General features: G+C 44.4%; 1 protein-coding gene across 3 annotated transcripts in view; it reads left to right on the plus strand.

The window, feature by feature from the left end:
- The window catches only part of BEND7 (BEN domain containing 7), a 79,877-nt gene that overhangs the window by 20,180 nt on the left and 46,975 nt on the right, over positions 1-12,722 (plus strand). For all 3 annotated transcript variants that reach the window (XM_080918044.1, XM_080918045.1, XM_080918046.1), the window contains 2 exons: positions 5,643-5,945; positions 9,345-9,467. In XM_080918044.1, coding sequence (XP_080774170.1) covers positions 5,643-5,945; positions 9,345-9,467 — 426 coding nt within the window. The remainder of the gene's footprint in view (positions 1-5,642; positions 5,946-9,344; positions 9,468-12,722) is intronic.

Genomic DNA, 12,722 nt, shown 5'->3' on the forward strand with positions numbered 1-12,722 from the left:
TGCCACACCAAGCTGCTACTCAGGAACAGTAGCTGGCAGCATGTCTCTGTGGACATCTAGCGTAAAGCCAGGTTCACTCTCTCCACCTGATGAGAAGGCGAGCAAGAATGACTTCGATCCAGGAGCTACAGGAAGAGCAGCATCTCCAAGGGAGAACCATGTTCTAGCTGCAGGAAGGAAACTCAATATGTCTCTGGCAGTTTGGTGACTAGGGTTCTAGGACACAGAAGAGAAGTGGTTGTGGGGCCTTGGAGAATTGGGAACGTTTCTGAGAGCAGCAAATCAATACAGACTGATTTGGGAGAGATGTTCAACTTGGAGGGAAGTGTTTTTCAGCTTGTGCCTGGTGATCATTGCATCTCTGAGACCCTGATAAATGCCTCCTGAAGAATTTATTTGATTACCTTCTCACATTTGTCCTATTAATATATTACTTTACTGCCTCTGTATTGGCATCAGTTTTCCCTAGGATGCTTTCTGTTTTATAAGCCAGTTCCTAATATATATATACATACATACAAACATACTTATAGATTGTTTAAAGATATATATATATACATACATACTTATAGATTGTTTAAGATATACATATATACTTATAAATTGTGTGTGTATGAGATATAGGTAGGTAGGTAGGTAGATAGATAGATAGATAGATAGATAGATAGATAGATAGATAGATGGATAGATAGATATGGGATCTATCTACATGTACACCTGCATGCCAGAAGAGGGCGTCAGATCCCTCCCATTCCATTACAGACGGTTGTGAGCCACCATGTGGCTGCCAAGAATCGAACTCAGGACCTCTGGAAGAGAAGATAGTGCTCTTAACCACTGAGCCATCTCTGCAGCCCCCTCTAGGGAACATTTACTATACAGTGGCACTCGGTGATCGGTAGTGCACATGCATGGTGACTTCACAAGAGAAAAGGACACATGAAGATGGAATATTATCTTTTCCTTGTGGTCCCCAGACTGAATGTCCTGTCAGGTGTAACCTGGCCACATTAAGAGCCATGCTGTGTGGGGCTGTTGTGAAGGAAGTGATGTAACAGTGTTGGCGTTGGATGAAGGGAGATAGAGTTCTACCTGTATTGTTTCCTGGGCTCGTCTCCTTCGGTTGTTCTCCTCCTTATTGTGTCCAGTCTCTTACCGGAACCTACTGACTCAGGTGCATCGGCTCACTGTGATACTCAGTGGGTCGATTATCATAGGTGACCGCTCAGATAGTAAGAGGCTCGAAGGACCCACCCATGTCCCTCTCCTCCCAGCTCCAGCTCTGGAGTTACAGGGGCAGACTGCCATGCTTAACTTTTGCTTGGTTCCGGGGATCTGAACTCAGGTCCTCACGCTTGCGCAGCGAGCACTTTGCTGACAGAGCCATCTCCAGAGCTCCAGTTACCCCAGTCTCAAAAGAATAAGGCAGCCATGTGGCATAGCTCAACTAGAATATGATTTCTTTTGTTTGTCTTTCCTAAGTAGATTAGTCTCTTGGAGTCAAGGGTAAGTGGAGATACGTGTAGGTTTGGGAAGACATCAGGAATTCACAGGTTTCTGTATAGAATCTTATTTCTCCAAATAACTTGCTTCTGAGATATTGTTTCCCAGGTACCTGTGCACAGAAAGGACACCGATGCATTAGACCCAGGAAGATTAGAAGCCAACAAATACCTTAATTTCAACCAAAAGAACCAAAGCACATGGAATCCACTGCGATAGATTAGGCTGGGGCCGATCTAATAAATGATTCAGAGGCATTAGGTGATTAATTAACCAGCACCTTGGAAACTATGGATAGCCTGAACCCCTTTCTGGACGGCTTCTGCAGACCCCTTAGGTTATCTTAGGTTACCAGAGCTCAGTTCCGAGGCAAACCTTCAAGAAACTAAATAATTTGTCTGATAGCCAGTGGCAAGTCAGTGCAGTTGAGAAATGAACCCAGATCTTGGGAAAAATTGCCCTACTCTATGTGTTCCACCAACTGTCACCTGCCCCTGTTGTGTAGACTGACTCGGCAGGCACCAGGTCTCATCCTGACCTTCTGCCCCATCTGTCCTGAATGTGCAAGCAAAGGGCTTTCCCTGTCTGCTGCCCGTCCAGGAGGCCCAGGGTTCCTTTTCCCTGGCAGCACCGTCAAAGACAGTGGCCTCAGTTTCTCCCCTTTTCTGGATACAGGGAGTATCCAAGCGCCTGTTCCTGAAGACTAGGTTATCCATTAAGGAGCCCAACGTGATTCCCAGGCCGTTCTTCCTCTGGACGTCCTATTGGTTTCAGAAGGGAATCCTGCATGTATATGCAGTTTTCTGTTCTTTAAAATGACCTGTCATCCGCCCACCTGGAGCCAGCTTCCTTCCTAGTCTCACTGCTATCACCCTCCCCTTCCTCTTCTGGAGCCTCCTCCTCCTCCTTTTGTATTAAATAAGATGTTTTTATTATGAAATATATGTTTTTTGGAGGGGGCTTAATTGGATATTTTATTTATTTACATTTCAAATGTTATCCTCCTTCCCGGTTTCCCCTCCGCAAGCCTCCTATTTCTGCCCCCTGCTTCTTTGAGTGTGCTCCCCCGTCCACCCACTCCCACCTCAACACCCTGGCAATCCCCTACCTACACTGGGGCATTGAACCTTCACCGGACCAAGGGCCTCCCTTCCCACTGATGTCCGACAAGGCCATCCTCTGCTACATATGCAGCTGGAGCCATGGGTCCTGTTTGGTTGGTAGTTTATTCCCTGTGAGCTCTGGGGGATCTGGTGGTTGCAAACCCCTTCAGCTCCTAGCTTTGCCTTTCCCTCGGAAGATGTCTTGACCTGGCGGCCACCACTTACTATGAGGCTCTTCCTGTATGCTTGCCACCTTCTTTCTTCCTTTACCTCAGGCTGCCTGGCATTCTAGGCATCAACACAGCCAAAAATGGAAACAAACAAAAGCCCCAAAAACCTCCAGTTGTACTTTTTGTCTTAATCCTCATGGGCTCAAGCTCTAGAACTTTGAAACTATATCCTTGACAAAGCACTGTTGCTCTTAGACTGTTCCAGAATCCTCATACCTTTTTATTCTTTTGTCTTTTTTCTAACAGTAGCACTTTATCATGGAATCCTATCTTGCAAACACAGGTGAACTTTGGTCACCAGCATCTCTCTTCCTGTGATGTATAATGTCAGTACAGGAGGTGCCCTGTGAGCCTGGCTGAGGGCTCTCTCCAGGGAGCCACAGGTAACTGGAAAGACAGCACTTAGCCTGTGCCAGTGAAGTGCACAGCCTTGGGTACCCCATGGCCAGTCTGGCAAAAGGATCAAGAGTGGGAACACAGAGGAAAGATGCTTTCTCCTGCTGAGCACAAGCTGTTAACTGGTGGGGAAAGCCCGTGCCTGATGCTGAGATTCACACTGCATCTGCAGGGGGTGGGGCTACTTTCAGAATTCCCAGGGACTCTTCTAGACACACCCCGCCCTATAGACTATCGAGAATGGTATAAATGTTGTTGACTCTGTGCTATTTAAATCACACTTGATCATTCATTATCATAAAAGATGGAATAGAATTTACTGTTTCTGGATTTTAACTTTGCTGGTATTTGAATTAGAAAAAAAAAATTTGTTTTTCCAATTAAGGTATTTCTCTTCTCAAGAATGTGTTAACACATAATATAAACTTTGGAATGTGTTTTTTCCCCCTGTATTCTATTCAATATGAAAGGCAGAATTTATATTTTTATTACCATTTTTAAAATTGAAGGGGCTGGGGTGGTGCTTAGCAGTAGAGCAGATGCTAGCATGAATTGGTCCCCAGACTCCACCCCTAAAATTTTGAAGTTACTTATTTCAAAATAGCTTATAAAATTTCCTTACACCGTAGTTGGTAAGAAAATACATGAATAAACTGAATATCTAACTAGATACTACAGCACCTAGGTTTTTTGAGCAACTATCAGGTTCTGCCTGGGAAATCTGGTTCATGTGATGCTAACTACATTAAAATATCATTATATGTTTACTTGTGATGTTACTTTGTTTCTAATAGTATCTTCTGTATTTTTCTCTTCCTCACATTTTAAATTTTAAGCATTTATTAGGATGACTTTATGACTGTATGTGTGGCTGTACTATGAAATAAGATTTTCAGTGTTTCAGTTAGAGGAAAGTACACTTCCTCTCTAAGATAATACCCTTACTTAGAGTTCCATGTAGTGTGGCAGTGTAGCACACATCCAGAACGGAGCAGGCCCTGGGCTTAACCTCAAGAGAGAAGACGGGGTATTTGTAATAGCTTGCAATATCTGTGCAATTGTGTATTAGTAGTATTTGTTAAATGTAGGTATAGCATAGAGGTACCTTAGCTCTCTGTTTTGTTTTGCTTGGGATGGGGGGACAGGGTCTCATGTAGCTCTGGCTGGCCTGGAACTGGCTACGTAGACCAGGATAGCCTCCAGCTCACAAAGATCTGCCACCCTCTGAGTGCTGGGATTAAAGGCATGCACCACCACGCCTAGCAGAATAGCCTGGGTTTAAAAAAAATTTTTTTTAAATACTCCCTGAGGGAAAAAGAATCGTAATAAAAGAAGTTGAAAATTTAAAAACAAATGAACCAACAAGCAAAAAGCAGGTCTGGAGTCTGGAGGCTCGGAAACTAACGTAAACAAATGTATGTTGCTGAACTGTGACTGAAAGTAATTAAAAGTAGCTAATGATGGTGATTTTTAAAACGTACCCATTTTTTTCATCATCAGAAAAGAATCAACAGCCTTTCTGTCTCTCCCCTCCCCCTCTTCCTGTCCTTGTCTCTCCACCTCTCCACATGTTCCCAGACTACCTCTCCACTTTTTTCTCTGTCTTTCTCTGTCCCCTTTCTTCCTCTGCCTCTACATCCTTCCCGAGACCCCCTTCTTATATTCCCCCCAAAACTTCATTTTATACTAGGAAAAAGAAAAAGAAGTCACCGTATGTGACATGAAGTTCAGACACAGCGTCAACCTTCGCCCAAAGTACAGAGTTGGCACGTCAGGAAATGTGCAATGGGTTTGGGTTGGAGGGTCCTTCGTCGGGGTTTGGTTTCCAGAGGACAGTGGAGAGGCTCCACTTCCCTTCTGCAGATACAGCCACTGTCTAAAGTGAGCAGGGATCCACGGAACAGCCTCGTTAGGACCCTGGCTTTGCAGACCTGCAGAGTGCCTGCCTTAAAGAGCTCCACTTGAAACCTTTTTGCTTTGGCCTCCGCTCGGCGAGGCTGAGCAGAGGGCGCAGGGTAGTTACCAGTTACCCGCCTGCCATCCACTGCAGCTGGACACGGGCTGTGGCTGAGCAGATGACTCTACCTGCTGGTCCCTCTTTGGTCTTCGGTCACCGCTTTTCTGATGACCCCCTCACTCATCAGATACTTCCAAAGAGAAACTGAAAGGTGGTTTCTGATCCTACACTAGAGAAAGATTTTTCTCAGAGAGAGGACCTGGCCAGGAAATTATTGAGATGAGGTGTGTCAGGGCTGTGATCTTCAGTTTTCCTTCCTTCGGAGTGTGGACCCCACAGTATCCTTTCCCGTTTCCACAGGGCTGTCTGCTCCGGAGGCTATGGTGGGGTACTGTTCGTGTTTTGTTTCCTTTAGCCAAGGTGTAGTGCTGACTTTGACCCTGTTTCCGTTAGGAGACGAAAGCATGGAGATTAAGAAACAAATCACGGGGATGAGGAGATTGCTGAACGACAGCACAGGGAGGGTTTATCAGCGCGTCGGCAAAGACGGGGAAAAGCTAAAAGAAGAGCCGCAGGATGTGGATTTGGTCTGGCCTCCGCGGCTGAACTCCTCCACCGAGGCCCCGCAGGGCCTCCACCCTCCTTCACGTGGCGCCTGGAATGAACTACCAACCCAAAGCGGGCAGTTCTCAGGGCAGTCTGGCCCGCGTTCTAGAACCTTCCAGAGTCAGCCCCACATCTCTGCAAGTTCCAACGGTATGATTATCACACAGTATTTAGAGTATCCTGGTGGGTTTGTTTTATTCCTAAATACTGAATTCGTCCTTTGAGATCAATCTGTGACACCCTCCACTGGTCACACCCGCCTTGCTGGGTTCTTTGTAATTTTCCTGTGTGGGGCTGAGGATAGATAGAACTCAGGATTTCACACATGCTCGACCACTCAGCACCAGCTCCCGCACCGTGTTATTTTTAAAAGGCCAAAGGGGAGGAGAGAAAGAAAAAGTTTGAAGTGTATAAAAACTCCAGAACTGAGAGTGTCTGAGGAAAGCCAGTGGGTCTGTGTTTAAAACACACACACACACACACACACACACACACACACACACAGAGCAGGTTTCAACCAGAGTTTTAATGGAATCAGAATTCTCATCCACCTATGATGCGCTCAGCAATGAGTGGGCACTAATTCAGAAGCAGCTCCCTTTCCCGCTAGTAGAAGCTTGCTGGCTACATTGTGTTACTAATGCAAGCTCTTGCTTAGCCCTTTTCTTCACTTCATCATCAGAGAGTCCGAGTTGGTGATACTTCACAGCTTCAACTTCCTGCGGCTCTTTCCTTTCCCCGGTCACGGCGAGTTGCTAAAACTCAAGCAAAGTTTGCCTTTAGAGCAACAATTCTCAACCTGTGGGGCTTGACCCCTGAGAGTCAACCGACCCTTTCACAAGGGTCTCCTAAGACCGCCCTAAAACACAGATATTTGTGATACAATTCATAACAGTAGCAAAATTACAATTATGAACTAGCAAAGAAAAAAAGTGTATGGTGGGGCGGGCACCACATCACGAGGAACAGTATTAAAGTTGTCACGGTATTAGGAAGGTTGAGAGCTTCTGGTTTAAAGTAAAATTTCTTTAAAATCACTGACTCTTAAGTTGGAAGGGGGTTCCATTTTTATTTTTCAAAGCTTAGGAGAAAGAATTGATGCTTTCCTTGATAATATTAATTTCCCATCTGGTGGCACTGGATGTTGTTTAGTTTATAAATTATGAGTGGACATGCAGATCTGTGGTTCTGATAGAGACTAAAGGAAAAATAAGGCATTTCAGATTCCTTAAAAAGTTAAGAATTTCTGTCCTCGAATTTTCATTTTATGAGATCTTTGGTAAAAAGAAAATGTTTCGATTTTTTTTTCTTACACACAATTCACAGTAACCAGTTCAGGGACAGAGAAGCCATCCTGAGACACTGCTGAGACAGTCAGGGACCCTCGAGATATCTGGTGTCTTTCCTTCCTCCCAGTATTTCATAGGCAAGTATCAAGTTCTCACGCTGGCAGGCTTCCAGGCTAGAGGGGAGCTGCTCTTTAAAGACTCCTCCATAAAAATAAAGTCAGTTCTCTTAAAAATTGGAAAATGATTTATAATGAGCTGAAAAGGGCTAGTTTTGTCCTCTAAAAAATCATAAAGCTAGTGCTTAGATTAGTGCCTAGGGAAAGGCCTCTTAACTCTGCCCCAATGAGAGAAAAAAGGGGCACTAGGGTATATAGCAAGTGTGACCCTCCATGTCAGGGATTTTGGGGTGACGTTCTACTCACCAACACACAGAGTGATGGATTTACCTTAGAAACTGATACTAATATCAAAAGTTACAAGCATTTGTCCAAATCAGGGTCAAAAATAGATCTTTTCTGTCTACTGTTTACATCATTCCGGTACAGATGCACTACACAGGGACTGAAGAGAGAGTTTAGTAGTTACAGAGTCTGTCACACAGCATGGAGGCCTGAGTTCAAATCCGAGTAAAATCCAGATGGAGTTTTGTAACCCCGGCACTAGCAGCATGAATTCAGAACACTGTTGGCCAGTGGGTCTAATCAGATCAACAGGCTGAGTTCCTGAGAAATCCTGTTCTTCAGGAAGGACACCTAACACGGACCTTTGCCCTCCACACTCATGTGCACATCCATGTGCATATAGCACATGCACACACAGACACACAAAATGTACTGTACAGTTGATCCATGAGTAATGTGTGCCAGAATTATATTTTGTAGAGATTTGCAACATTGGGCAGACCCTCAGATGAATGTCACAACCTAGAACCAATGAAAAAAAATATGTGGAAGTTAGACATCAATGCATAAAACATGTCTATAATATCAGTTCTTGTTTATCATTATCATTTATTGCCAAAATACATACACTTCTTATTATTTTAAAAGTCAAGATTTATTAGAACATAGGCACTCAAGCACTATATAGACTGCACATGACATAATTTACAGTGAGGAGAAATGTAAACGAATGTTAATTTATTAGCTGCCTCCTGTTACCACTGTCAGGAGTTAGAAATCAAAGTGGGATGTTTGACTTCACTTGGGAATGTGCCCCGCCCACTTCCCACCGTCCCTTAAGGATCAGTTGGATAGAGCTGTGACTGGCCTGTGTTTCTTTGGGCTCATTGGTGATTCTACAGCTGAGTCTCCTCTCTTGGCTTCCACTCGAAAATTAATGCTTATGCGTGTCCAGAAGTTACCTTTAATTCTCGTGTGGTTTTATTGTGGTGAATGTCAGTATCTACAAATAGTATCACAGGAGTTGGATTCTACCTGGTGTGTGATAAAACAGGTCATTGGAACAAAGCCTTTCACTTGACCACCCCTGCCTGCCAGAAACTTAAGCAGCAGCTGCCTCAGTGCATGGTAAGCAACCTGGGGCTGGAGAGGTTCAGCTGCCAAAGCATTTTACAAAATGTTGTGTTTTAGTTCACGGATGTGGGAGAAACAGAAGAGAACAGTTTTGTTAAGGAACATACACTAAACATAAACAGGGCGAAGGAGACTAGTTCAGGCATCATAAGAAACATGGTGGAGAAAGGAGGGATTGTCCTTCATGAAGAAGAGCAAAGACAGGCCCCTCCAAGCAAGAAAACGCTGGCCTCTCCCACCCCGCCCCCTGCTTCTCCTCACCCAGCCAGAGAGTTCTAGAAGTTTCTGTGTAGCCGCAGCTCTTCATTGCTTCTTTGTGTTGGGGTGTCTTAAGTTTTACCATGAACTCCTGTAGCATGCAGACTAGCAGTGGTTCTGCAAGGCCATCACAGAGCTGGGACCCCGTGTTTTCACTGTTTGAGAAGGCAGCGTGAGTGTGTATCGTGACTTGTCAGAACCTCGCAGTAGACAGGCCCACCTTGTGTGCCCGCATTCAGCCCCTGTGACGCAGCATGCACCTTACAAACAGAAGCCTGGATACTTAGATAAAGTCAGACACCCCACATTTAGGTCGTGAAAATTACTGGGTACGTTTTCTTCTGACAAAGTTTCGATGATAATTGCACACACTTCAAAATCCCGTCAAGATATATGTTTTTTCCCTTTTCTCTGTAATTAATTTTTGCATGCTTCGGAAGTGCATCATTCTTTTCTTTCATGCTTAGGAGAACTTCCAGGGGTGAATTCGACAGTTGGATCCAACTGCTGTACTTGTAACTGCCAGTCAACCTTGCAGGCCATTCTCCAAGAACTCAAGACCATGAGGAAACTAATGCAGTTTCAAGCAGGTACAAAGATCGCCTCTGCTGGTTGTGTGCAGCTGACGCCTTCGCTGTATGCATGGTCCTTCTGTCCCACACTCCTCCCGCCTTGCTGTCTGTCTGTCTCGCTGTGTCTTTTCAAGAATTCATTTTCTCTACTCTTTTAACAACCTGTGATTTTTGTCATATTTTATTTTAGTTTAGTTTAGTTTTAGCAAATCAAACAAATTTTGTTATTGCCCCTTATACCGCTGTTGGGCGCATATGCGCGAACTCGGCATACTTCATCTCCTGATCTCCTGGTACTTCACAAATGCTAGTTAATTAAATTTTGGAATATCTTATGTGAAAGAGCCCTTCAGGAAATGCAGGCTTCTCTGTTGAAGATACTCAAGGACATGAACAAATGAGAAACACTTACGAGCCCCAGGCTCTGCCTGTGACTTTCTGCTTGCACTAGGACAGAGATGTTTAGATCCAGCTTGTGTCTGCTCTGTGTGCTTCCTTCACTTGTTCTCTTTGTCACTGGGTAAAGGGAACAGCCAAATATGGCTTGTTCTGCTGGGGATCGAACCCCCAGTTTTTCACCTTCTAGCCGGACAGCTTCTAGTCTCGCCGCTGTCATATGTGAGCGAGTATTAATGTCTGATTCACAGGGTTGTTTTTTTAAGTGTGACAAACATAGCAACAGTCAGTGAGACTTGTAAGGCAGACTACACACCTCTGTTCTTTTAAGAGCCCCACAGCATGTGGGAGAAGTTTGGAAGTCAAGGTCTTTGTGTTGTAGCTCATTTCCTAATTGTCACAATTGGCAAGGAACCTGGAACTTTTATCTTGTTGCATACGCAGAAATAACGAGACCCTCTGGACAGCAGAAACTGTTTGGTGCTGTTCGTGTGGAACAGCAGGACAGCTGCCCAGGCCTGTGGTGACGGGCCTGCTGACCCTTCACACAGTTCACAAAGTCATCTCTCAGAAAGTGTGCCAGCTTCCAGTAAGATCCTCACATTCGGTGATGTGGTTCTGATATAAAAAGCTGAGTGCTTACACATATCAGTCACCTGAAATCACATTTTTAAAGAAAGCAGAAGGATTTATTTCTGGGAAATACCTTTTTAAGGACTAAACGTGGTTTCATCCCAATGCAAAAATGAGCATTTGGTCGATAAGTCAGTAAGCTCTTGAGTTGCCTTGTGCCACCATGATAATCAGTGTTTTTACTATCCTGGCAAAGGTTGGATCTATACACGGGCCACAGAAAGAAAGGTTACCTTATTCTGATAGGCTCTGTTCACAGAGGGAGAATTTCTTAGTACTTAAGAAAATATGCATATGAAATTATAATGACTTATTTTGTTACTTAAGCTCCTTACTACTGAAATGGCAAACTACGGATTGTGCCCGTGTAGATCTTTTACTGGAGCGTTTTTAGAATCTATTAAGTAAATGCTACCTTGTCACTGTGTTTTCTCTCCTGAGCCTTTGCAGATTAGCACAGCAAGTGGTTCCGGAGCTATGAGGAATAAAAAAAAAAAGCTTAAATGGAATAAATGACTCTCCTTTATTTTTCTTAAACTTAAAAAAAAAAAAAAAAAAAAAAAAAAGTGTGGGCAGATTTACTTAAGGGTTATCACCCATGAGATTTAGATTTAATTTCTATTTTGGAAGCTTTTCCTTTATATTCCAGGAGGATGAGGACTTAGGCCACTCAAGGAGAGCTGAGGGCAGGACTTGCGGGGAAGCAGGATTTGCTAGCCCTCTGTCTGGACACCAAAAGCACTGGAAGGAGTGAGCTTAGAAGGGGCTTGGACCTGCGGGCCACAGCTGAGCTGCTCCTCAGTGATTGCTGGAGTCCCTTCGACCCTGGGGACAAGACAGGCTATCCTGGAATCAAGATGCATCCGGCTGTCTGCAGGAATCTCTGGAGAAACCCTGTGGCCCTACCCCAGGGTGTTCAGACCTACTGAGTCCAGGACAGATGATTAAGGATTGGGGTACTTTCCAGAATGCCACACTGATTCTAAAGTGCCGCTGAGGTCTAGAACCATTGTCAATAAGCACCACATGCATAGTCAAAAAGGCCACGATCCAGACAGCTGCTTCCAGAACTTAGCGACTGCCTTCTAGTGCAGAGTTAAAAACCTATTTGAACCAATATAAATATTCTTGATTTTCAGACTGGTGAGAAATTAGTAAGAGGAAGCGATCCATGTTGATGTTCCTTTAAAGACTTAATTTTCTTTTTTAAAATAATTTTATTTATTTGTTTGTTTGTTTGTTTGTTTATTATAAGTACATTGTATCTGTCCTCAGACACACCAGAAGAGGGCATCAGATCTCATGGCAGATGGTTGTGAGCCACCATGTGGTTGCTGGGATTTGAACTCAGGACCTCTGAAAGAGCAGTCAGTGCTCTTAACCGCCAAGCCATCTCTCTAGCCCAGGACTTAATTTTCATGTGGCTTGTGTTTATAGATTTCTTTCTGTTTAGAAAAAAAGGCAGGCTTTTCTAGTGCTCTTATTTAGGAAGCCATGTTGACGGATGAGAAGTTGATGCAAATTGAAACCATATTTTCCTCTGTCCCATTTCATCAGAGTGGTTGATAAATGCTCCTTCTCAGAGTGTGCTTCAGAAAGGCAGACTTGCTCTCTTGGCTTCTTTAAGTACATGTTCAGTGTGAGTACTTGGTCATTGTACTATTTGTAGATTTGCTAATTCACTTACAACTGTGGTTTCCACTTCTCATTATGTAAAACTGAGGTCTAGAGAAGCAGGCAGCCTGGTTTGACACCGGGGAATGCCGTGTGTAGAGATGGTTGATGTGCAGAGAACGCTTGAGGAGGAAGGACAAGATAGCGAATGAGGCTTTTCCATGTGCTTACCCACCCAGACCTGTTCTAGACAGAATCCGTCCACACTGCTTCTCCCAGCCTGGCCCATGTGATCATCAGCCTGGCCCTTGTTGGCTGTAACTCATCAGCTCAACTCCCAGTGACATCAGGGCTTTTGCTAGAATGGGCTTACCGGAGAGCACGGGCATCTGTACCTAATTTAAGTTCTGGAGTTCTCGTTCAAGCCTGCCACACGGTTTCGGAGCCATGTTTTCCCACAGCTCTGAGCTCTTTGCTTCCGTACTGGCCCGATGACCCAGTGTGGTCAGTGCTGTTTCTCTGTAATTAGAACTTCAGGGTTTCCAGTGAGCTGTATGTACCTGTTCTTCATCTCAAGGGAGCCTCACCTCAGAGTCAGTTTGTAAATCACAGAGACAGGCCGGGGTAGGT

The sequence above is a fragment of the Micromys minutus genome, assembly GCF_963924665.1.
Source record: "Micromys minutus genome assembly, chromosome: 6".
Taxonomy (NCBI): domain Eukaryota; kingdom Metazoa; phylum Chordata; class Mammalia; order Rodentia; family Muridae; genus Micromys; species Micromys minutus.